Here is a 27,627-nt window from a genome sequence, read left to right as displayed (position 1 = left end):
AATTCTTTAATGAGTTTACACATATAAATGCAAATGATTCCCCCATATGTAAATGAATGTCTACAAATAGAAGCTTGGTTTACAATGTCTTTGCCAAAAATTAAAAAAAAAATTAATTTGGAAGCAGTCAATGAAAGAGACAGTGTTTTACTAAGAAATATATATGGTACTCCATCTATTTTTTTTTTAGACTTTTTTTTTTAACATCTTTATTTGGAGGATAATTGCTTTACAATGTGTGTCAGTTTCTGCTGTATAACAAGTGAAACAGCTATATGTATACATATATCCCCATATCCCCTCCCTCTTGCGTCTCCCTCCCACCCTCCCTATCCCACCCTTCTAGGTGGTCACAAAGCACTGAGCTGATCTCCCTGTGCTATGCAGCTGCTTCCCACTAGCTATCTATTTTACATTTTAGTGTATATATGTCCATGCCACTCTCTCACTTTGTCCCAGCTTACCCTTCTGCCTCCCCATGTCTTCAAGTCCATTCTCTACATCCGCATCTTTATTCCTGTCCTGTCCCAAGGTTCTTCAGAACAATTTTTTTTTTAGATTCCATATAGATGTGTTAGCATACGGTATTTGTTTTTCTCTTTCTGACTTACTTCACTCTGTATGACAGACTCTAGGTCCATCCACCTCACTACAAATAACTCAATTTCATTTCTTTCTATGGCTGAGTAACATTCCATTGTATATATGTGCCACATCTTCTTTATCCATTCATCTGTTGATGGGCACTTAGGTTGCTTCCATGTCCTGGCTATTGTAAATAGAGCTGCAGTGAACATTGTGGTACATGACTCTTTCTGAATTATGGTTTTCTCAGGGTATATGTCCAGTAGTGGGATTGCTAGGTCATATGGTAGTTCTATTTGTAGTTTTCTAAGGAACCTCCATACTGTTCTCCATAGTGGCTGTATCAATTTACATTCCCACCAACAGTGCAAGAGAGTTCTCTTTTCTCCACACCCTCTCCAGCATTTATTGTTTCTAGATTTTTTGATGATGGCCATTCTGACTGTTGTGAGGTGATACCTCATTGTAGTTTTGATTTGCATTTCTCTAATGATTAGTGATGTTGAGCATCCTTTCACGTGTTTGTTGGCAATCTGTATATCTTCTTTAGAGAAATGTCTACTTAGGTCTTCTGCCAATTTTTGGATTGGGTTTTTTTTTTTTTTTTTTGATATTGAGCTGCATGAGCTGCTTGTATATTTTGGAGATTAATCCTCTGTCAGTTGCTTCGTTGGCAAATATTCTCTCCCATTCTGAGAGTTGTCTTTTCGTCTTGCTTATGGTTTCCTTTGCTGTGCAAAACCTTCATTAGGTGCCATTTGTTTACTTTTATGTTATTTCCATTTCTCTAGGATGAGGGTCAAAAAGGATCTTGCTGTGATTTATGTCATAGAGTGTTCTGCTTATGTTTTCCTCTAAGAGTTTTATAATGTCTGGCCTTACATTTAGGCCTTTAATCCATTTTGAGTTTATTTTTGTGCATGGTTTTAGGAACTGTTCTAATTTCATTCTTGTACATGTAGCTGTCCAGTTTTCCCAGCACCACTTATTGAAGAGGCTATCTTTTCTCCGCTGTATAGTCTTGTCTCCTTTATCAAAGATAAGGTGACCATATGTGCATGGGTTTATCTCTGGGCTTTCTATCCTGTTCCATTGATCTATATTTCTGTTTTTGTGCCAGTACCATACTGTCTTGATTACTTTAGCTTTGTAGTATAGTCTGAAGTCCAGAAGCCTGATTCCTCCAGCTCTGTTTTTCTTTCTCAAGATTGCTTTAGCTGTTGTCTTTTGTGTTTCCATACAAATTGTGAAATTTTTTGTTCTAGTTCTGTGAAAAATTCCACTGGCAGTTTAACAGGGATTGCATTGAATCTGTAGATTGCTTTGGGTAGTATAGTCATTTTCACAATGCTGATTCTTCCAATCCAAGAACATAGTATATCTCTCCACCTATTTGTATCATCTTTAATTTCTTTCATCAGTGTCTCATAGTTTTCTGCATACAGGTCTTTTGTCTCCATAGGTAGGTTTATTCCTAGGTGTTTTACCTTTTTGTTGCAATGGTAAATGGGAGTGTTTCCTTAACTTCTCTTTCAGATTTTTCATCATTAGTGTATAGGAATGCAAGAGATTTCTGTGCATTAATTTTGTATCGTGCTACTTTACCAAATTCATTGATTAGCTCTAGTAGTTTTCTGGTAGCATCTTTAGGATTCTCTACGTATAGTATCATGTCATCTGCAAACAGTGACAGTTTTATCTCTTCTTTTCTGAGTTGGATTCCTTTTATTTCTTTTTCTTCTCTGATTGCCGTGGCTGAAACTTCCAAAACTATGTTGAAAGACAGTGGCAAGGGTGGGCAACCTTGTCTCGTTCCTGATCTTAGAGGAAATGCTTTCAGTTTTTCACCATTGAGAATGATGTTGGCTGTGGGTTTACTCCATCCATTTTGTGAAATTTGAATTCAGCACAACTCAGGTAGAATACTGGTTTAAAAAATATCATAGCGTTCCAGTCTTTCTCTCCAAAATGTATATGCCATTTCCATGTCCTGGCTACTTTTACCCTGACAGAAGGGCCCATCAATCCTTACTGACAACCCAACAAACTCTTTACACACTTGTTCAACAACGATCCTCGGGTTCCAAATCTATTCTATATCTACAGATGATTTCATATCCTACTTTTTGAATCCTACTTTTGTTTCACATCCTACTTTTTTTTGAATATCATCCTCTCCACTGACTCTTTCTCTACTTCTTCAACCATGCACACAACTCCCATATCTTGAAAAACTGTCACTAAATCCTGCTGCCCCATTTACCATCAAATGTCTCTTTTTCCTTTGACAGGCTTTTTTTTTTTAGTGCCATGGATTGTACATCTTGACTGTTCCTTACCTCTCACTCTCTCTCCCCAGTCTAACCTGACTCCCACACCCACCACTCTGCAGAATTTCACGTAATGACCTCACCAAATCTAATGGCCTCTTCTCAGTTCCTGTTCTTGATATTTCGGCAACACTTGCCATTGCCTTCAACACTCTCCTTGAGATTCCTTCCTTCCTTGGGCGTATAACAATGTTCTGCCTTAGTTTCCTGTCTTCTTTATCTCTTTCAAAGGTTCCTCTACCAATTGAATAAAACTTCCCAAGATTCCATCTTGACTTCTCTGTTACTCTATTTATAGCTTTCTCATTCAGAAACTTCATCCATTCTGAAGGCTCAAAACAGACGACTTCTCAATCTACATACTCAGCTCTTGCCTCTCTCCCCACTCCAGTCCCACATTTCTTACTGCCTGATGGCAGTTACTACCTGATGTACCGCCATCATCTTACTCTATTTCTCTGAAACCAAACACATCTTTTCTCTCAAACCACTGATGACTTTCCTGTTTCTTTTTCTATTACCACAATTCTTCAGTCATTCAAAACAGAACTTCAGTGATCTCCATTTGTCCCTCCTTTGTGCTAAAATCAAATCTTGTTAAGTCTTCCTTTTCAGTGTCTTTTGCATCTGTCCCTATCTTTATTTCCACTGATCACACCCTAGGTTAGTCCCTTAATGCTTCATGCATGGACTACTGTTAACAGCCTTCTAAAGAGTCCATGGGGACTTCCCTGGTGGTGCAGTGGTTAAGAATCCGCCTGCCAATGCAGGCGACACAGGTTTGAGCCCTGGTCTGGGAAGATCCCACATGCCACAGAGCAACTAAGCCCGTGGACCACAACTACTGAGCATGCATGCCACACGTACTGAAGCCCACACGCCTAGAGCCCATGCTCAGCAACAAGAGAAGCCACAGCAATGAGAAGCCCACACACTGCAATGAAGAGTAGCTCCTGCTCACTGCAACTAGAGAAAGCCCGCGCTCAGCAACAAAGACCCAATGCAGCCAAAAATATAAACAAATAAATTAATTAATTTAAAAAAAAAAAAAGAGTCCATGGTTTCCCCCTCCTCCAAATCTCCTGAAGGAGAAATTGTTATATAAGATGATAACATAGAAAGATTACGTAAGAGATAATAAAGAACTGTTACCAGATTAAAATTGTAAAAATGTAGATTTCATCATATTTCTTCCACTTTAAAAAAAAAACAAACAGACTGTCCATTGCTTATAAGAAAGCAAAGTATAAACCTCCTACAGGGCCCTCTGAACAGCTTCTACCATGTAGTCTAGAAATTGGCAAACTATATATAGTTCACAGGCCAAATCCAGCCTGCCTATTTTTGTAACTCTGTAAGCTGAAAATGTTTTTTATATTTTTAAATGGTTAAAAAAAAATCAAAACAAGATGAATATTTCACAACAGGTAAAAAGAATATGAAACTCAAATTTCAGTGTTCATAAATAAATTATACTGGAACACAGCCAAACTCATTCATTTGTATATGATCTATAGCTGCTTTCACACTACAACAATAGAGTTGAATAGCTGTGTCAGAAGTCACATGGCCTGCAAAGCCCAAGCTATTTCTTATCTGGGCCTTACAGAAAATGTTTTCAGACTCCTGCTCTAGTCTAGTCTACCTCTCAAGCCCTTACTCCACTGACATATACTTTTATTCTAGTCATAAACTGATCCATTTATGTACTGACTTTCCCACCTTTATCCTTTGCTTCATACCATTCCTTTAGTCTGGAATGTTCTTTCTTACCCCTTTCAAGATAAAAGAAACCCCATTCATCCTTCAGGACTCAAACTCCACATCGTCTAGCAAAGATCTTGATAACCATAACTAAAAGTACTCACCTCTTTTATTTCTTACAGTATCTTCTAGACTACTTACGCTAAAGTAACAAAAATTAAATACAAGATAATATATTTTATCTCCCCAACTAGATTGCAAACATATAAAACAGTGTCTGGTTTATTTTTTCTATCTTTTAGAGTAGCAAGTCCAGAACCCTGCACTTAGTAGCTGTAATTCTTAATAAAATTTGATATTTTTAAAATAAATTATATTGGTGATGTATGGGGTTTATTTGTTGAGTCAAGAAGCCATTTGATTAATAAGGGTTATATAATCTTAAGCTAAAAATAGAGATAAACTACAAACTAATTTTACTCTCTATATTAAATTATATGGCAATTCCTAAAGTGACTGACAGTACATCAAAGTGATGTGTTTGTATTTTTTAACCCCCAAGTCCAAATTTTTTACCTTGAACTCACCACACCCTATCATTTAACACTTTCCCCATTTCTTATTCCAAAAATCAGACTATTCCGATGCATGCATATGAGCTTTTTCGGATACGGGGATAACGTGTGTGTGTGTGTGTGTGTGTGTGTGTGTGTGTGTGTGTGTGTGTGTGTGTGTGTGTGTGTGTGTGTGTGTGTGTGTGTGTGTACACATACACAAATACATTACATTTCATTAAGAATATCATAAGAACAAAGGCAATTCCCAAATGTTAGATTAATTTGATTGACAGATTTAAGCATTCTCATAGAACTTAAAGAATTACCTATCTCTAGAATTGTTAGTATTTATGTATTTTGTTTACTTATAAATAAGTTTACCTGCTCATACAGAAAAAAGCTCTTGTCTCTCTCAGATGTGAGAACCTTGACATTACCCTGAATTTCTGCCAAATGACGCTCATATTTTTCCAGCATGCATTTGAGCTCTTCACGGTCTCTTGTTGTCTTCAAAAGCTCTACATCACACTTTGTACCCTACAATTATTACATAAGAAATCTGAATAAACAACAAGGTCCTTCTGTAGAGCACAGGGAACTATATTCAATATCCTGTGATAAACCAAAATGGAAAAGAATATGAAAAAGAATACATATGTATAACTGAGTCACTTTGCTATACAGCAGAAATTAAACAGAACATTGTAAATCAACTATACTTCAATAAAATTTTTTAAAAAAGAAATCTGAAATTATTCTTTGACATGTGTTACTGATAGAAAGGTGCTACTGATGGCAGCACACGATCTCTAGTTAAGCAAACATGACGATATAATGAAATGATGAAAAAAGTTTAAAAATTGCCTCTCTTTTAAACAACTTCATCCCAAATTGCTCCACATTTGTATGATTACCCCCAACCACTACTAATGCTGGGGATAAAGGCCAATTTCAACGGTCCACTGTGCTATCAAAGAGAGCTCTGTCTCCCATCCTTGTTGGTATACCAATTCATGCCAAATTAAAAGGAATTATTTCCAGATTAGATAAATCAAAGAATAAAAGTCACTGAGCAACAAACTCCAAAGTATTTATAAGTTTCCAAAACCTACCCGGGAAGATGGAGATGGGCGTCTTGGGCTTTTAGATCTACTTCTGATCATCTTTCTCAAATTTTGAGCTTCTCTCTTGTAGTATTCTCTGTCTGCTTCTAAAGTTTTGACAAAGGAATCAAGTCTGGAAGGAGATTTATTTTGTGCTTTTTCAGTCTCTAAAATTATCTTGCCAAGGAGGAAAAAATTAGGCCATTATTTCAAGCTAAACTATAGCATCATTTTCTAAATGAAAGTTGAAAGCAAACAGGATCCTTAAAAATAATAAATTTGGTATTTTGAAAATAATTCAAAAAATAATAATTCATCAATACGTTTTAAAAAGCAGTTAGACACCTTTCTTTTCCAGCATTTCTGAATGTAGTGTATTTTTATTTCACTGAAAATGTCCCTACATTTACTCAATAATTTGAAGAAAAAATAGTAAAGAAATTTCAGAGAGGCCAGAATTGTTTCTTGTATCAGATCTAGTAACAAATCCTAAAAATGGAATTAATTTGCTTAGAGAAACTTGTATGCTACTATTAAAGCACCTGTTCATAGCGTTCAATTTTGTTCAATAATCATTCAATGAATGAATAAATTAAATGAATGCTGGATATTCTATACGTATATATACTTTCAAGTGCATTTCCATTCACTTTAATATATTTAGAAACATTTGTTTTACAATATTTATTTTACCAATACTTTATTGGGAAAAAAGTACAGATATTTTAGAGAGGATGTTTCAAATATTTTAAATGATAACACTAAAATGTCTAATCAGAGCAATTTTCATTTCACATTGTTAAAGAGAACATATTACTCAGAACTAAGTAACAACATTTGACTTTAAAATATTTATTATTAAGAGGAATAAATGTGTACACAAATACATCTTACATTTTGAGAATTAAATTACTCACAGCCATCATTTTAATCAAGTAACAGCTAAGAGCATTAATAAAACCAACCAAAAGTTCTCTCCAGCTCTAGGAAAGAAAGAAGTAATGATGAAATAGAGCAAGAATAGCATTGCTCTTACGGATGGGAGTACCCCTGGGCATCAAGCAGAGCGTGCTGATTTTAGAAAACAAACATTTTTTACTGTTCACAAAATGCATGAGAGCCAAAACATATGTACAATTTTTGCTGTCCTACTAACAGAATAAAAATGATTCCTTAATATATATTTATGAAAAATGTACTTACAGATCTGAGTCTTTTTATTGTATCTTCCAATACTATTATATTATTTTGCTGGCAAATGAGTTCAATCTGAAAAACAAGCCAGAAAACATTGTTATTTAGGTGTAAAATGTTTAAACTGATTTCACTGGAAAGAGAGCATCAAAAACAGGAGCTGCTTAAAAATAAAAACATGCAGACAGTGAATACTTTACGAAAGAAAAGATAATCCACTCTTATGTTTACCTACTTTTGATGGTAAAAGAACCTAGAATGAAATGAAGCAGTTCCTTTAAACTGTCTAATGTTTTGTATAAAATACTAATTGATTTTATTTTGTCAAATTGCTCCTCATAAACTGGAACAAACTGTTAATACTAATTATAATTTTGAAGATGATAATGCGGAAGAGTCAAAAGAATGACTAGAATAAGTTTTCCCAAGTCACCATAGTCAGAAGTGATTGCTCTTTCCTCTGAATTCTTTTAATAGTTTAGTTCAATCCAACCCACAAAATACTTTTTGTATCAGTTTTATAACATTGTCTTAAAAGTCTTACAGTATAGCCACCTGCAATCATATATCTAGTCTATGACTAGATTGTACCTTCCTGGAGGATACTGACTATGTTTTTATGTAAAGCTGTAAATCTCTTTGTTAAAAGTTGGCATATTAGTTTAATGGATTTCTCAATTCGTAAACCTCCCCCTTGTTATTCTAATCACAAATATCTCCTGTTATATTTTAAATTTGAATTTTCTGCAATTATTCCTTCTCATTTGTTCTTTAGACCAAAGTTCTAAGATTTCTCTGGCAGTTATATTTTAGTTTATGATATACTAAGGGGTGTTATGGTATAGAATATAACTTACATACAGTTTGGATAAGGTTATATATGGTTTTGGATAATTTTGATAATTTTTCAATGCTTTAATGTGTACTACTATGTAGACACTAAAAAAAAATGGATCTATACTGAATTATGTGCAAAGATGTCCATATATATTAAGTATAAAAACTCACACTGCCAAAAATTTTATCTAGTATGACACATTCTTGTAAAAACTAAATTCATACACACATATCCTAGGTACAGATGGAACATAACCAATAAGTAAATTGCGCAAGATAGATTATGTCTAGGTATAGCAAGGTGTGATTAACAGTACATACTATTTTCTTCATTATACTCTTCTATTAAAAAAATATGTATTACTTTTATAAAGATAAAAACATTAATGCTTATTCCACTCTGAAAAACAAACTTATAACTGGCTCAAATGAAAAGATGCCAGCCCAGTGCTTTCATTTATTTGACAATTGTTTAATGAGTGTCTACTATGTGTCTGACATTGTGTTATTTGCCGGCTATAGCAGTGAATAAAACAGACAGAAACCTCTACCCTCATGGAGCTTACATTCTCGTTGAAAAGAGAAAAATAAAAGATAATAGGTAAAGTATATATCAGATAGTCATTGTGTCATTCAAAAATATATAATGAGTACTCACATCTGTTCTATACTTAAGATTTTTAAAAAGGGAATAAAATAGACAAAGATCCTTGCCTTTGGACAGCTTACATTCCAGCTGGATAGACAACAAAAAATAAACCTAACAAATAAATTACATACTAGATTAGAAAAAAAGAGCAATATCCTTAAGAATATTGGGAGTGTTTATGAAGGAATAGGCTGGAATTTTAAAGGGGGTGATCAGGGAAGTCCTCACTGAGGGAGTCAACCATGTAAAAATTCGGGAGAATATTCCAGGCAGAACATTCAGCTATAGCAAAAGGCAAAAGATTGTCTGCTAAATTCCAAGGAATAGTAAGGAGGTCAGTGTGGCTGCAGCAGAGGGAAGGAGGAGGAAAGTAGTAGGAAAGTGCTAGAGAAAAATGAATCAGGGAGAGAGAGAAGGAATAAGCATGTGTGGTTGGGGGTGTAGGTCAGAAACTGATACAGGCTTTACGCCTTGTCTTCCTCATAGTAGGTTCTGAAGCATTTTTGACCGAATCACGTACAAAGTAACAGTAATGACAAGAGCTACCAGAGATCCAGTCCAATAATGGCCCCATGTTAATTAAAAATATAAACTGTATGAAGAAATAGTAACGGTAAAATTGCAACTCTGTTTCTTCATATTTCACAAACTTGTGTTCAGTAATCTGGGAAACACTGCATTAAGTCATGAATGATAACAACTCAAGAAGAAAAGATCAAAGAAGGCTTACGGTTGTAGAAGCTTTAAAATATGTCCCAAAATTCTGATACTCTTTCCTTCAAAAGACGGAGCTTAATTTCTCTGCCCCTTAAGTGTGGTCTATACTTAGTGACTCACTTCTAAAGAACAGGATATGGTGGAAGTGATGGTATGTAACTCTTGAGACTGGATCATAACAGGCACTGGAAATTCTTCCTTGTTGTCTCTTTTGGATCACTGGCTCCAATGGGAAGACAGATGCCATAAAGAATACATCAAGAGACTTCCCTGGTGGCGCAGTGGTTAAGAATATGCCTGCCAATGCAGGGGACACAGGTTTGAGCTCTGGTCTGGGAAGATCCCACATGCCGCAGAGCAACTAAGCCCGTGCGCCACAACTACTGAGCCTGCGTTCTACAGCCTGCAAGCCACAACTACTGAGCCCACGTGCCACAACTACTGAAGCCTGTGCACTACAACTACTGAGCCTGCACTCTAGAGCCCACGAGCTACAACGACTGAGCCTGCACTCTAGAGCCTGAGAACCACAACTACTGAGCCCGTGTGCCGCAACTACTGAAGCCCGCGTGCCTAGAGCCTGTACTCCACAAGAGAAACCACCTCAGTGAGAAGCCCACGCACCGCAATGAAGAGTAGCCCCCGCTCACCGCAACTAGAGAAAGCCCACGCGCAGCAACGAAGACCCAATGCAAACAAAAGTAAATAAATAAATAAACTTATATTTAAAAAAAAAGAATATATCAAACAACCTAGGGAGAGGTTCACATGTCAAGGAACTAAGCTTCCTGTCAAAAGCCAAGAGCCATCTGAATAAGTCATCTTAACAGCAAATCCTCCAGTACCAATCAAGCCATGACTGCAGCCTGGCCATCACCTCGATTACAATTTCCTGAGAAACCATGAACTAGAACTACTTAGTTAAGCTGCACTTAAAACTGTGAGATATAAATGTTTGTTGTTTGAAGTCATTAAGATTTAGGGGTAACTTGTTACATAGTGATAGATAATACAATAGCAAATCCTCAAAACATTTTCATGGAATGAATGATGGAAGAAGTTACTCAGTGGACTTTAAAAATATGACTAAAAGTAAACTCTTCTGAGTAAATAAATTTAATACTATCTCAATTCTAGACAAACAGCAGTTTTAGCCTCAGACTCTACCTCCACATATCTAAAGAATAATCTCAAATAGTACAGGGACCCAAACATTCTCAGCTCTCAAATTAGAAATTCTCTTGTTTCAAGTCTCATCTCACAAATCAGACAAGGAATCTCTCCCCAGTGACTGGATGCCTAAACTGTACACCCAATGACTTCATGATGATAACAACACGCATTGGTATTCACATTCCCAGCACCTTTCACGCATCTTTCTAATCCCCATTCTACCTGGAACATCCCCTCACTGAGGTTGGTGTTTTCATTTCAGGGCATTTTACCAACACAAAGGACCTATTTCCATTTTGTCCTCTCTTTATTAACTTTCCAATGTTTTCCCTGCATCAGCAATGTTATCTCTACCCTAAGACTACAGTCCACCTCTTCTACAAATAGCTTTCCAATTCTCGAATACACCAAACATTCCAAATCATATATATATGGATATCTATTTCTTAGAAACACTCTTTTCTGAGCTAGGCAGAATTTCCATCTATGAATTTAATATTTTCAGTTTTAGGTAAATCCTAGCTCTTTTATTTTAGATGTTCTGCATTCCTGAAATTCTTCCTTTTGATAGCAGAGGATTCACCCTCAAAGAGTACTCACTCTCTCTCTAGAACACAGACCCTAACAACCCTTTAAAACTGATGACTTCTAAACCAGGCATTCTCTTTATGGGAATTTGGCCAACTAGGCTTCCCACAGTCTGGGAAGGAGTGCTGTTAATTTTAAATTTGAAGAAGAAAACAAGAAAGACATAATAAAACATCAATCCAGTGTTTTTTGACAATTTTTATAATTAAGACAACTCAATTTACCATTAAACTGTGAATGAATGATAACTATTATTAAAAAAGAAACAATACAAACAAAAAAGTTTGTTGAGAATGTTTAAAATAGTTAAGTTACTTTTAAATACCCTTCAAATACTTTGGTAACAACTATTACAAGATAAATAATTTGCAAGTTAAAAACAAATCACTCTTATCTACTCTCTCAAATAGTTCTCCTAAGGACCTCCTCCAGGCAACACAATCTTCCTCCGGGAAGATTGTGTCCTTATATTAAAGTAATAAACTTCATGTATTTAAATATTCCATTATTCAGACTTTTCATTAATACAGACTTATCCTTTACACACTCTAAATAAGTGAGGCTACTGTATGTAAACAAATACCATCCTAGTGCTCATTAACGAGGCTCTTAGGTTTCAAATTACTGTAACAAATAATGTCTTCAATAACACTTAGGTTTATAGCCTGATCATTTAGGTGCTTTATCATATGCTACCAAGAGTACCATATAATATGCTTTATTAAATTATTATAATAAATAATATATTTTTATTTTATTATATTATATAATAATATATGCTTTATTATATTATATATGCTACCAAGAGTATATTAAAAGGATGTGTATGAAATAACATGTAATAACAATTAGCTTTGGGAAACTACCATCTTACAGACACAATTTACTAATTTGGTGATTAATAAAATCAAGATGAATAAGCACATGTTATCACTTAAAATTTCAACAGGTTGTTTTCTGGCTTTCACATATACCATGTGTCTTGCCTGTAAGCCATTAGACAACAAGGAGAAATCAAAGTCTTCATTTTATAGTAGTGTTTAAATTCCTAGTTTCTAAAGGTCATGGTAGGGTACTAAAATTTAATCAAGAAATAAAATGTTTATCAAAATATCATAAAGCTATAGTTATTAAAATAATACGGTAGTGGCATAGAAGATGGCAAATGAATCAATGAAACCAAATCGTCCAGAAACATATCCATGCACGTACAAGAATTCAGTAGCTGTTAAAATGGCGCTTTAAATCAGTGACTGAAGAAAGGACTATTCAACCATACCTCATACTAGAACAAAAAGAAATTCCAGAAGGATTAAAACTTTAAATATACATGTTAAGAATTCTTTAAAGAAAACTGTAGAAAATATTCTTGTAGTTCTTGAGGTGAGAAGGCCTTCCTAAACAAGGTTCAAAACTAGGTGGAGAGGGCTTCCCTGGTGGCGCAGTGGTTGAGAGTCCGCCTGCCGATGCAGGGGACACGGGTTCAAGCCCCGGTCCGGGAATATCCCACATGCCGCAGAGCGCCTGGGCCCGCGAGCCGTGGCTGCTGAGCCTGCGCATCCGGAGCCTGTGGTCCGCAACGGGAGAGGTCACAACAGTGAGAGGCCCACGTATCCCCCCCCAAAAAAAAAACCTTAGGTGGAGATAGAGGGTTTTTAGGGCAGTGAAATTACTCTGATACTATAATGGTAGGTACATGTCATTTTACATTTGTTCAAATCCATAGCATGTACAACATCAAGAGTGAACCCTAATGTAAACTATGGACTCTGGGTGATCATGATATGTCAATTCTTTTTTTTAATAAATTTATTTATCTATTTATTTATTTATTTTTGGCTGCATTGGGTCTTCGTTGCTGTGCACGGGCTTTCTCTAGTTGTGGCGAGCGGGGGCTACTCTTTGTTGTGGTGAGCGGGCTTCTCATTGCAGTGGCTTCTTTTGTTGTGGAGCATCGGCTCTAGGCACACAGGCTTCAGTAGTTGTGGCACATGGGCTCAGTAGTTGTGGCTTGCAGGCTCTAGAGTGCAGGCTCAGTAGTTGTGATGCATGGGCTTAGTTGCTCCGCAGCATGTGGGATCTTCCCAGACCAGGGCTTGAACCTGTGTCCCCTGCATTGGCAGGCGGATTCTTAACCACTGTGCCACCAAGAAGTCCCAATATGTCAATTCTTTATCATAAAATGTAACAAATGTGCCACTTTGGTGGGGGATTGTGGATAATGGGGGAGACTAGGCATGTGTGGGGGCAGGGAGTATATGGGAAATCTCTGTTACCTTCTGCTTCACGTTGTTATGAACCTAAAACTGCTCTAAAGTAATAAAGTCTATTCAAATATATATTTTTAAATTTTTATTTATTTTATTTATTTTTGCTGCATTGGGTCTTTGTTGCTGCGCGTGTGGGCTTTCTCTAGTTGCGGTGAGCAGGGGCTATTCTTCATTGTGGTGTGCAGGCTTCTCAGTGCAGTGGCTTCTCTTGTGGAGCATGGGCTCTAGGCCCGAGGGCTTCAGTAGTTGAGGCACACGGGCTCAGTAGTTGTGGCTCGTGGGCTCTAGAGCGCAGGCTCAGTAGTTGTGACACACGGGCTTAGTTGCTCTGCAGCATATGGGATCTTCCCGGGCCAGGGATCAAACCTGTGTCCCCTGCACTGGCAGGTGGATTTTTAACCACTGCGCCACCAGGGATGTCTCATTCAAATGTTTTAAAAGGGGGTGGGACCTCAAAAAATAAAAGATCAAAACTCAGAATTCAGTAAAGATTGACAAATTTGACTACATAGAAATTTAAAAGCTTTGGTTAAAAAAAACCCACCTTTTTTTAAAGTGTGAAATAAATTGTGTATGTGTGAAAACAGAAAAGAAGAATGGAAATATACATATATATACTTGTTGGTAGATACCTCTGCAGAGGAAAAAAGGATTAGAGAGAAAGAGAAATGTTCTATATACAGAACATTCCCATTGCTTTGAGTTTTTACTATGACTACATATTACTTAGGAAAATTTTTGAGTAAAAATTTTTAAAAGAAATAAAATGTGAAACACAAAACAATTTAATCCTTAGAATAGACATTTAATTACAATGTCAAATCTAAAAAACTTTCAAATGATGTAAATGAGAATGCCACTTTTTCCACTGCATTAATAACTATATGTTTAAAGTAGAATTAAAATCCTGATCAGTAGTTGGATGTTACCTAGACTTGTGGTGATCATTTCACAATACATACAAATATTGAATCATTATGTTGTACACCTGAATATAATCGTACACTAGTTGTACACTAATATAATGTTATATGTCAATTATACCTCAATTAAAAAAAAAAACCTGATCAGTGATCAATCTAATACCTTTGCTTCTTCAAGTTCCTTGTTGGCAGTATCCACCACAAACTTTTTCTCTTTTTCTAGTTGCTCTGTTAGTTGGTCAATTTTAATCAGTTCTTGACAAAGATGCTCATTGTGGCTGGTTAAATCCTCTACTTGACTGCTTACCACCTCCTTACCGTCCAAGAGTTTCCTAACACATTCTTCCAAGCCATGATTTGTCTGTTTGAGATCTTCAATCTGTTACAAGTAGAAAGAAAATAATCAAATTAAACTATTTCCTTAGCTTCTCTCTGAGGAGAACAACTAGGTGACTAGATTCAGGAAGGGAGGTTTGCTTCCCTGGCAAGGAGACTTAACTATATATCTTTTTTTACTTTCTGAATTTTGTACCATGTGACTGTGTTACCTATCTGAAAAAAATATACTAAGTGAAAATTTAAAGGTTTATAGCTATAATTCTCAAAACAATTTACAGCTTAACAAAAAAAACCACTTAGTGTTGATATTTAACAAAACTATTAGAAAAATTGCCAAATATTTATATCTGCAGAAAAGAAACCAGTCTCGAAATAATTTAAATAATTAATATCATCAATTAGGCATTCTTTAGAATTAAGTTTCTAACTACTGTCATCAAAATATGTTAACTCTTTAGAAAAGTCCTTTGAACATATCAGTAACTTACTTGACTAAGCTAAATACCAAATCAATCAAGTATTTGCTGACTTATGTGGAGGACCACAGCTTTCTTTCTTAGCCCACTATCAAACCATCAATGGATGAAGAAAAGGGCCTTTTCTATCACGAAGGTATCCAAATGCCTTTAAAGGAAAAAAGATATGTTATACCAATTGAATAATGATAATATGTCAAGAACTATGTTAAATTCAACAGATACAAAGACAGGTTAGCTATCTGCCTCAGAGAATGTATTGTTTACTTGTGGAAATACATATACAGTATGTTAAGTGCCGTAAGAGAAATATCTGAGATAAAGGGGTGGCACAAAGCCCTTTTCCACAGGATTTGTCTCTCACTGTATATTTAACAAATATTTATTGAGCACCTACTATATTCAAGGCACTGTGTGTGCAAGATGTGAAAAGACAGAAGAAAAAAACAGTCTTGGTCTTTAAAGAGCATCTAAAATTGCTAAATCTCTTAGGTAACGTTATTCTTAGTTCTAACATTATTTTTGCTGTAACCTTGCCCTTTTCAAGTAACTAGAGAGAGCTCTTTCCAAACCATCAAAATCAACAAAGTTTTCTTTAAAAATATAAACTTTATTATTTGTCACTATATAAAGAAATATCCTAAAGGTCATGAATTATATATAACTAACTATACCACAATGACATTTATTATACTCAAGAAGCACAATAAAAGCCATTATTTTAATCCAATTCTCACTTTGGTATTTTGTAAGGCACACTAACTTGTGAGATTTACAGGAAAAGAGTAAATTGTCAAAACCAGGAGACAAAAAAAAAAACTTGAAGAATTTTTTAAAAAGCAAAAAGGCAAACTGTAAATGCACTTATTTCTGTAGTTGAGCCTTTTATCACAACCAGGCTGAATTTCAGCAATACCTCTTACTCTCTTCTTTTTTGGCATTCTCCCAACTACAGCTAAAAATTCTTTGAAAATGCAAATTTGAAGTAATTCCTGTAGCCTTATGGTGCTTCATTACACTGAGAATAAGATGAACAAATACCATTTGTGGTCCCAGGCCTACTGCCCTGTCCAAGCCCTCTCCACCATCTCCAATATACACCTAAGCTCTAGACATGCTGTAAGAAACTTGCTAAACTCATTTTAAAACCTGTTAGGAAATTTATTGAAAATGTTATATACTATATCACAGAACCCTCTCTATAAGAATCCTCAGGGGGCTTCCCTGGTGGCGCAGTGGTTGAGAGTCCGCCTGCTGATGCAGGGGACACGGGTTCGTGCCCCGGTCCAGGAGGATCCCACATGCCGCGGAGCGGCTAGGCCTGTGAGCCATGGCTGCTGAGTCTGAGCGTCTGGAGCCTGTGCTCCGCAGCGGGAGAGGCCACAACAGTGAGAGGCCCGCGTACCACAAAAAAAAAAAAGAATCCTCAGGGAAAACTTTGCTCAGGTCTCAATTTCAGAAAAACATGTGCTTCTTTTGTATACCTGGTTTGTTTTTATTCTTTGTACCGTGAATTACTTTACAATTTCCTTGTTGCTTTTGCCTGTAGTAATTTTAAAGAAATCTGCAGCTCACCTCTAGCAACTAGTACAGAAACCATGCAATGATTTCCTGTTTGCTCTGCTTATCCATGCTTTCACTGTTTCTTTACTTTCCCGCACTCTTATTACCTCTTTTCATTACTAGCATTTTTTTTTTAACTATAGGGATAAACAAACTTCAATTTATCTATCTTTTTGTCTTTGTTCATGGCTTCAACAGGGCCACGTCTCTGAGCAACAAGAACATGCTAAAAATGTTTCCTGACCTCCCACCAGGAAAGGTTACATGCTTTTCCTCTCTGGGCTCCCATACAGCTTCTTATATATTTTTATCTTAGTATTTTATAAGATGTGTTATAATCATTTGTTTCCCTGTCCCTTCCAGTAAGTTCTAAGCGACTTTAAAGGGATCATGTCTCTAATTTCTGTATCAACATACCTCTCCTTTCTGTATCATTTATTATATATCTAGCACATGATGCTCAATTATTAAATGAATAAAACAAATACATTATAAATAAATAAATGAACACTTCCCTCACCTTGACATCAAGCCCCACTTTTACTTAATTCCAAGACACAAGTACTTTAGAAGAGGAAGTTACAAAGGATGTGGGCTTTGGACTGAGGCAGACAGGTTTAAATCCTGCTGCAGTTCCTCACCAGTCACTTAACCTCAGACAATTTACCATATTTTCTTGATCCTAAGAGATGCATCTGACTTCAGAAAAAAATAAATGGAAGCTTCTTGAGTTTCATCTGTTAAATGGAGAGAATACCTACAATTTTCAGGGTGTAGTTAGAGAGATATAAAAGTTCAAGTAAAATTTTTGGCAGACAATAGGTACTCAAAAAGTAGCTTTTATTAAAAAAAAAACTTGCCAAAAAAAAAAACTTTTTATTTTGAAATAACTAAAGGTTCACAGGAAGTTGCAAACATAGTACAGAGGTTCATGTGCCTTTAACCTGGTTTCCCCAAACAGTTACATCTTAAATTACAGTAAAATATCAAACCCAGAGATTTGACATTGGTACGTGTGCCTATTGTTCTATACCATTTTATCACGTGTAAAATGCTGTAACTACCACCTCAATAAGACACAGAACTATTCCATCACCACAAAGATCACCCTCCCGTTACTCCTGTATAGTCACAGCCATCCCTCCCCACCCATAACTCTTAGCAACCACTGATCTCTATAATAATTTTGCCATTTTGAGAATGTTACATAAATAGAATCATGTGATAGAGATCACAGTATGCTATCTGTTGACGGTGGCTTTTTCACTCAGCACAGTGCCCCTGACATCTAAGTTGTTAAGTGGATCAACAGTTCATTCCTTCTTATTGCTGAATAATATTTCATGGTATGGATTACCACGGTTTGTTTAATAATTCACCAATTAAGGGAAGTTTTAGATGTTTCCAATTTGGAACTATAACAAATAAAGCTGCTATGAACAACTGTATAACTGTATACAGGTTTTTGAGTGGACATAGTTTTCATTTCTCTGGAATAAATTCCCAAGAGTGCAATTGCTGGGCTGTATGGTAAATGTATGTTTAGTTTTTTAAGAACTAAACTATTTTCCAGAGTAGCTGTACCATTCCCCATTCCCACCAGGAATGTATCAGTGATCCAGTTTCTCCTCATCCTTGCCAGCATTTGGTATCATGACTATTTTTTATTTTAACTGTTCCTTAACAGTGTGCATTGTTATCTCATCATGGTCTTAATTTGTATTTCCCTGATGTTTAGAAAAGATGAACATCTTTTTATTTGTCAACAATACATCCTCCTGTGACATATGTCTTTATATTCTTTGTTCATTTTCTAACTGGATTGTTTGCTTTTTACTGTTGAGTTGTGAGAGTTCTCCACATGTTCTAGATACGATTCCTTTGACAGAAACAGGGGTTGTAGCTTGTCTTTTCATCCTATTAACAGGGTCTTTCACAAAGCAAAAGACTTAAATCTTGACGAAATTCAAATTATCAATTTTCTCTTTTATGAATCACACTTTTGCTGTCATGTCTAAGAACTCTTCAGCAAGCCCAAGGTCCTGAAGATTTGTTCCTATGTTACCTTTTCAAACTTTCATAGTTTTATGTTTTACATTTAAATCTATGATCTATTCTGAGTTAATTTTTGTATAAGGTATGAGGTTTAGGTCTAGGCTCATTTTTGTTCCTAAAAGATATCAAATTGCTCCAGCACATTTTGTTGAAAAGACTACCTTTCTTCATCAGATTGCATTTGCACCTCTGTCAAAAATCATTTGGCTGTATTCGTGTAAGGCTATTTCTGGATTCTCTATTCTGTATCACTGATCTATGTCTGTCCCTCTAGCAATACCATACAGTCATGATTACTGTAGCTGTATATTAAGTTTTTAAATCAAGGAGAATGACTCTTTCCACTTTGGTCTTTTTCAAAATTGTTCTTTGCTGGGATTTTGATGGGAATCGTATTAAACTTGGATATAGATTTGGAGAGAATTGATATCTTACTATGTTGAGGCTACCAATCCCTGAATATTTGTTTCGATCTTCTTAGATTTCTCTTATTAGCATTTTGTAGTTTTCAGAATGTGAGTTCATACTTATTTTGTTAGATTTACATCTAAGGATTCCATTTTCTATTTGAGTGACTGAAATGGCATGTAATTTTTAATTTAGATTTCCACAGGTTAATTGATAATATACAAAAATACAGGGCTTCCCTGGTGGTGCAGTGGTTAAGAATCCGCCTGCCAGTGCAGGGGACACGGGTTCGAGCCCTGATCCGGGAAGATCCCACATGCCGCGGAGCAACTAAGCCTGTGTGCCACAACTACTGAGCCTGTGCTCCAGAGCCCGCAAGCCACAACTCCTGAAGCCCAGGCACCTAGAGCCCGTGCTCTGCAACAAGAGAAGCCACTGCAATGAGAAGCCCGTGCACCGCAACGAAGAATAGCCCCCGCTCACCACAACTAGAGAAAGCCTGCGCACAGCAACAAAGATCCAACGCAGCCAAAAAATAAATAAATAAATACATTTAAAACAAAAATACAGTATGTTTGTGTTGTATTCTGACCTTTTGAACTCATTTATTAGTTCTAGTTTTTACACTGTAGATGGTATGAGATTTTCCAGGAAGAAGATCATGTCATCTATAAACAGGGATAGTTTTATTTCTTCATTTGGGTCTGAATGCCTTTCAACCTAGCTATATCATTATATTTGAAGTGAATTTCTTATAGACAGCATAATGCTAGGTCATGGTTTTTTAATCCACTCTGCCAATTTCTAGCTTCTAATTGGTGTATTTAGATTACATATATTTAATGTACTTACTTTTATGTTAAGATTCAAGTGTGACTTTTCTGTTGTTTTCTGTTGTGTTTTTTTTTTTAATTTTTCTTTCTGTTTTGTTTTACCCACTTTCCTCTGGGTTTCTTGAACATTTTTTAGAATTCCAGTTTGAGGCATCCATAGCAATTCTGAGTATAACTCTTTTTACAGATTTTTAGTGGTTGCTCTAGGTGTTTCATTATATGTTCATAAGTTATCACAGCCTACAGTTTACCAGTTCAAGTGAAGTGCAGAGACCTTACCTCCCTTTACGTCCCTCTACCCTCCTTTATTAATAAAATGATTCTTAAATATTTCCTCTACATGCACTGAGAACTACATTCGACAAACATAATTTAGAAAAGTAGAAAAGGAAATTCGATCACGTTTACCCATATTTTTGCTCTATATGTTGTTCCTCCTTCCTTCCTATTCTTCCAAGACTACTCCTTTTACCACTTCCTTCCTTGTTAGAGAAATTCCTTTAGATATTCTTTTAGGGTAGCTTTGCTGGCAACAAATTCTCAGTTTTCTTCATCTGAGAATATCTTAATTTTCCCTTCATTTCTTACTTTTCCCTTCATACTTTTCTAAATACAGAATATGCACTGGGTTGACAGTTCTTTTCTTCCAACACTTGAAAAATGTTGTGCCACTTCCTTCTGATCTCATTTCCAGACCTGCTGCCATTTGAATTGGTGCTCCCCTATAAATAATGAATTGTTTCTTTCAGGATTTTTTTTGTCTTTAGTTTTCAGTTTGAATATGAAGTGTCTCAGTGTAGATTTCTTTGGGAGACTCCTGGTAGCTTTTCACTCACCTTCTTTCATTTGTTTATGTCTTTTGCCAAATTTGGGGACTATGTAGCCATTATTTCTTTGAATATTTTTTCAGCCCCACCTTCTCTTACCTCTCTTTCTGGGACTCCAACAATCCAAATGTAGATCTTTTGTTATATTCCCACCTGTCCCTGAGCCTCTGTTCACATTTTTTCAATCTATTTTCTCTCTATTGTTCAGATCAGGTAATTTCTTTATTTCTATCTTCATGTTCACTGATTCATTCTTTTCTCCTCCTCTTCATGTTTTTGTTTGAGAACACTGAGTTTTTAATCTCAGTTACTGTATTTTTTTAAACTTTTTTATTGTGGTAAAATAGAACATCATAAAATTTACCACTCTAACCATTTTTAAATGTAAAATTCAATGGCATTAAGTACATTCACAACATTGTGCAACCATCCCATATCCATTTCCAGAACTTTTTCATCATCACAAACTGAAACTCTGTACCCATTAAATAATTATCTATGAATTTTCCTACCTCATATAAGTGGAATCATACAATATTTGTCCTTCTGTGCCTGGCTTATTTCAATTAGCACACTGTTTTCAGGGCTCTTCCATCTTGTAGTCTCCTTTCAGAATTAAGGTTGAATAATGTTCCATTGTTTGTACGTACCCCATTTTGTTTATCCATTCATCTATCGATGGAATCTGAGTTGTTTCCACCTCTTGGCTATCATAAATAATGCTGTTATGAACATTGGTGTACAAGTATCTGTTTGAGTCCCTGCTTTTAATCTTTGGGGGATATTCCTAGGAGTGGAATAGCTGGATCACATGGTAATTCTATACTTAACTTTTTGAGGAATTGCCAAAATTTTGTACTGTGCTTAAACCATTTTACATTAGCAATGCACAAGAGCTCCAGATTCTCCACATCCTCACCAACACTTGTTATTTTCTGCTTTTTGATAATAGTGGTCCTGATTGGTGTGAAGTGATATCTCATTGTGGTTTTGATTTGCATTTCCTTAATGACTGGTGATGTTGAGCATCTTTTCATGTTTATTGGCCATCTGTATATCTTCTCTGGAGAAACATCTATTCAAGTTTTTTGCCATTTTTGAATTGCGTTGTTTTGGGGTTTTTTGTTGTTGAGTTATAGGATTTCTTTATATATTCTGGATATTAATCCCTTATCAGATACATAATTTGGAAGTCTTTTCTCCCATGTATTTTTTAATAGAACTTACTTTTTTTTAGAGCAGTTTTAGGTTTACAGAAAAATTGAGCAGTAAGTACAGAGAGTTCCCACATACCCCTTCTCCCCCCTCCAACTCACCCCAGTTTCCCCTTATTTACATCTTGTTTTAGTGTGGTACATTGGTCACAATTGATGAGCCAACATTATACATTATTATTAACTAAAATCCAGAGTTTAATTAGGGTTCACTCTTAGGGTTGTTGATTCTGTGGCTTTTTACAAATGTACAGTGACATGTATCCATCATTACTGTATACAGGATAGTTTCACTGCCCTAAAAATCCCCTGTGCTCCCTTCACCGCTTCCTCCCTCCAAATCCCTGGCAACCAGTGATCTTCTAATGTCTCTATGTTTTGTCTTTCCCAGAAGGTCGTATAGTTGGAATCACAGAGCATGTAACCTTTTCAGATTGGCTTTTTTCACCTCACAATATCCTTTCAAGGTTCCTTCATGTCTTTTTATGGCTTGATAGCTCATGTCTTTTAATCAGTGAATGATATTCTATTATATACCACAGTTTGTTTATTCTATTCACCTACTGAAGAACAGCTTGTTTGCTACCAAAATTCCACTTGCCTCTACTTTATATCTTTTATTTCGAACAGCCTGTTTGCTACCAAAATTCCACTTGGCTGTACTTTATCTGTTTGTTTCAAGCATGCTCAAAATTACTTGTTGAAGCATTTATATGATGGCTAATTTAAAATCCTTGTCAGATAATTGTCATATTTGATTCATCTCTGTGTTGGCATCTCTTGATTGTCTTTTCTCATAGAGGTTGAAATCTTCCTGATTTTTGGGATGAGGAGTGTTTTTTCCTTTTTTTTAATTGAGACCTCATAGTCTAAGACACTGACTCTTATCTTTCAGTAGGCTTCCTGTGACACCGCTCCAGCAAGAAAAGGGGGACACTGCCTTGTTACTGTTGGATGGGAGTAAAAGCCCAATTTCTCCACTAGGCCTCCTTTGACACCTGGGAAGGGTGGGGCTCCTCGTTACGGCTAGGCAGGGATGGGACTTCGGGCTACCCACCAGGCCTCTGCTGATATCACCAGAGCTGGAAGAATGGAGGCTCCTTATTACCGCTCCCATGTATCCTCCACTGCCACTGTGGGTGGGTGGACTTGTTACTGTTGGAGGGTGGTAAAGGTTCTGACTCCGCATTAGGTCTCTTCTGATATCATCCCAGCAAAGAGGAAATGGGGCACCTCTTACTACCAGGTGGCAGTGGACTTCTTGGCTCCCCATGTGGTCTCTGCTGACAATATGGGGTTGGGGACTTCCTTACTTCCTGAATGACACAAAAGTCTTGGTTCCCCACTCAGCCTTCTTTGATACCACCCTGGTGGGATGGGGGCCTTGTGGGGCAGGGTAGGGGGATGAGGGAAGGATGGGGTTCTTTGTTATAGCATGAGAAGGGTGGGTGTCTGGGCTCTTAGGCTTTGCTGGCAGGAATGGAGCTAGTTTTTTTCCCTGGTGTCTGCTTAAAATGGGCAGTTCTTGTCTAAGAGTAATCTGCCTTGCTAGATTGCCCAATTCCTAGTCCTTCAGCTAGAAAGGGATGGCTTTTCTGAGACCTTTATAAATCTGCACCCATGATTTCTGGTTGCCAGTTTTTCCAGTACTCTGCCTGGGATATATGGAACAAAAAGAAAAACCAGGAACTCCCTAACATGTCCTAACATTCATTGTGTGCTGAGGTCTCTAGCCAGTCTTCCTTCTTCCCACCTTTCAGAGTGTTCTTATGCTTGTTTTATACATAATATTCAGGGTTTTTAGCTGTACTTAGTGGGAAGAGTAAGGAAAAGTAAGTCTACTCCATTTTCCTAGAAGAGGAAGTTTCTTTTAATAGCCTTTATTAATAGCTATACCACAGGTCAGACACCAGGAGAACAGAAACAATAATGAACTTGGGAGTTCAGAGAACTGGATTCAAATTTTAGCTAACGTGGGAGTTCAGAGAAATCCTAGCTCTGTCACTCATTAGTCAAATATCATAATTCTTTAGCCTCTTGGAACTTGGGCTTCCACATTGGTAAAATGGAAATAACATCACAATTTCACAAAGTTGGGATGATTAGGTAAGATTATGTACTTGAAAGCATCTGATACAACACCTGGGATATAGTTTTCACTCACTAACTCTGAATCTATGTGTTTCAAAATGGTTAAGATAAAAATGGAATGATTTTAGACCCATACAATTTAAATGAGCACTGAATTGGTATTTATTCTCTATCTTATTTTAATATAGGCCCCCATCCCAAATTAATTTAGGGAAATATGCAGAGAAATTAAATGTAACCTGTAACTTCAGTGAAGAAATGAATTTGTCTTGATTTCTCACTTCTTGTTCTAGCTGGAGAATATTCTGGTGTTTTTCAGCTTCAGAAACTGGAGCCCCTAGATCAAAAGCATGTTCTTTGGTGGTAACCTAGTGGAAGGAATGGGAATAATATAGAGACAGTCAGGTTTAAAACAGCTTTGTGATTTCCCACAACAACCATAATTTTGAAAATTAACAACATTCAATTAAAAAATTGTTTTTAACCTGTTCCACCAGCTAAAAGGACTTCATCAACATTTACTTTCTTAAAACTTTATATTATAAAACTTCTTCTGTGTGTTTTCCAAATATGAAACTATAGTATTGAACATGCTTTTCAAAAAAGACATACTCCACTCTATCTAAGGGAGTATGGGTCAGCAGCAAATTAAGTAGTCTACTTCCAGGGCTATGATGTTCACTAGCTACCTGTTTATTGTTATTTTTGTATATTAACAAAAAGGTTTGCTACCCATATCACAAAGGGCTAATTTCCCTAATATATAAATAATTCCTATAATTAAAAAAAGGAAAAGAAATACCCTAATATAAAAATTGGCCAAGAATATGGATATTTCACAGAAATGGCTTTTAAATAGATTTAAAGATATTCAATCTCACCATTTGGAGGAATACAAATTAAAACAACACTGGGATACCATTTTTTAACCATCACATTGGCAAAATCATAAAGTTGGATATATAAATTAGCATTCTGTGGCAGTGTAAATTGACACAGTATTTATGGAGAACCACTGGGTAAATCTAGCAACATTACAAATGCACATAGCTTCTTTACAAATAATTCCATTTCTCAGAATTTTTCTACATACATATTTGCACATGTGCAAAATAGCAGTGTTAAAAGATTTCTCACTTTAGCATACTACACATACTACTCTTCACTGTGCTTTTTTTACTTGACTATGTATCTTAGAAACTGTATAATTTAAGGAAATAATTTTTCTTTCTCTGAATCAAGGCTACCATTACGTTAAGAGAGAATTTGCTACAAGCAAAGCAACACAGATGCTATGCTCCAAAATCTAGTGCTTGGGAAATTAAGGCTCAGGATCACTGACCTTGTGTTAACGCCCTGTACAATCCAGCCCTTAGCAGTCCGACAGGTTTATTTCCCTTTTCCCCTTTCCCTAAACAAGACACAAATCTGCTTTTTCTGTTCTCCAGTCCAGCAGTTCCTGCCTCTCCTGGAACTTCAGCATTAGATCTCACACAGCATTTCTAACTATGAATCGTTTTAGGCCTTTATGGGTTAGGCTGAAATCCTAACTACCATTTCTTACATAGTTTCTGTTGAAAAATGTGTTCCTAGTTATAAACATGTGACTAAGTATAACTGAATCAAATGACTCCTCACTATAGCAGTACTTTTCAAATTTTAGTAAACATACGAATCATTTGGGAATCTTGTTAAAATGAGATTATTACTCACAGTAGGTCTGAAATACTGCATTTCTAAAAAGCTGCTCAGCGATCCCTATTTGGCTAGCACACAGACTATACCTTGCATAGCAAGGACCTAAAATCTAAACCTGCCTAGCATACAGTTCTTCATAATCTGGTCCCTTCCTACTTCTTCAAATTTACCTCCTACTTGACACCTCCAAGAACCCCTCTATTAAAGACAAACTATTCTACACCTTCTTTATACATACATTCAGAAACATATTATCTTTTGTTCATGAGCTTTGCCCTCACTCTTTTCTCCACTGAAGTAAAGACACTTCTAAGGCTCAGCTTGAATTCCATATTCTCTAGGAGGTTTTCTCTGTCTTCTCCATCGAACGGTGATCACCTCTTCATTGAGACATCCAAATATCTTGGTAATAGAACAATTTATGTAGCTATTTACTTTTTCTGGCTATGTCTTCCTCACACAGTTATTAGAATCTTAACAAATAATATCCTAGAGCTCTCTGTATTCCATGAATCTGCACAGTTCTTTGGCTAACAGGAAGGTGTCAATACAAATTTGTAGAGGTTGATAATGAAGCAGTGTACTAAAGCAGATAAAATGGAACCTTCCCTCTTCTTTTTGGTAAAATGAACAGTCACGTTTACTATCAGTCTAGTCTAGAAATCAGAAGTATAAAGAGACCAAGAGTCTACCTGACAATTGTGAGCCATCATATTAGAGCTGCGACTTTCCCTACACTAACTTTGGAGGCAATAAAAAGGGAGAGAAATCAGTGTATCTGAAATGCCCATGCCTGGCATGCCAGTTTCTCCACCTCAGGCTACCTGAATATCTTCCACCTTCCAGTGATCTCTAGATGGAGCTTTGAATGGAACTTGTGTTCCTGTACAGATCTCAGAGAACACAAGTGAAGTACTTTGTAAGCAGCAAATTGTCATCATAAACACCCAAGCTAGAATCACAGTCATTCTCAACGGGGAACCAACACAGCACAGTGGTTAAGAGCATGTTCTTTAGCCTCAGACTGCTTCCGTTCATAATGCCTGTTCTGCCCCTTCTTAGCTGCGTGACCACAGGCAAGTTACTTCTCTGGCCATGGCTTCCTCATCTCTAAAATAGAGATGAAAACAGTACTTGCCTCATAGAGTTGTTGTGAGGATTAAATGAGTTATTATATGTAAAGCACTTAGAACAGTGCCTGGCAATAAATAATAACTGCTATATATATTATTATTATTTACAATTACTATTATTACTAATTCCTCTCACTGACTCAACTTATTTAATTGGCCGTCATGTCCTACTGATCTTTTCACTAAAATCTCTCTCAAACACATTTCTTCCATCACTACTATCACTGTTTCAGTTCATACTATCAGATTGTAACATTTATTCACTTACCAAACAAATTTATAAACAGTTAGGATAAGGATGAACCAATATTAGATTGGGAAGCTAGAAAGATAGAAAACAAATAAAAACTTACAATTTCA

At 36.2% G+C, this 27,627-nt stretch overlaps 1 protein-coding gene across 10 annotated transcripts in view; it reads right to left on the bottom strand.

The window, feature by feature from the left end:
• Window positions 1-27,627, bottom strand: part of TSGA10 (testis specific 10) — a 105,583-nt gene that overhangs the window by 68,550 nt on the left and 9,406 nt on the right. For 4 of the 10 annotated variants that reach the window (XM_060309399.1, XM_030838837.2, XM_030838828.2 and 1 more), the window contains exons 2-6: window positions 24,676-24,804; window positions 14,794-15,009; window positions 7,483-7,548; window positions 6,289-6,456; window positions 5,558-5,713 (exon numbers count right to left, since the gene is read on the bottom strand). In XM_060309399.1, coding sequence (XP_060165382.1) covers window positions 5,558-5,713; window positions 6,289-6,339 — 207 coding nt within the window. In that variant the 5' untranslated portion in view covers window positions 6,340-6,456; window positions 7,483-7,548; window positions 14,794-15,009; window positions 24,676-24,804. Of the gene's footprint in view, window positions 1-5,557; window positions 5,714-6,288; window positions 6,457-7,482; window positions 7,549-14,793; window positions 15,010-24,675; window positions 24,805-27,627 lie in introns of those variants that run through there. The other 6 variants (XM_060309397.1, XM_060309394.1, XM_060309396.1 and 3 more) reach the window with 6 other exon arrangements.

Source organism: Globicephala melas, chromosome 12, assembly GCF_963455315.2.
Source record: "Globicephala melas chromosome 12, mGloMel1.2, whole genome shotgun sequence".
In the NCBI taxonomy this organism is placed as follows: Eukaryota; Metazoa; Chordata; class Mammalia; order Artiodactyla; family Delphinidae; genus Globicephala; species Globicephala melas.
The sequence above is the reverse complement of the archived record's forward strand: the minus strand, read 5'-3'. Positions and strand labels throughout refer to the sequence as shown.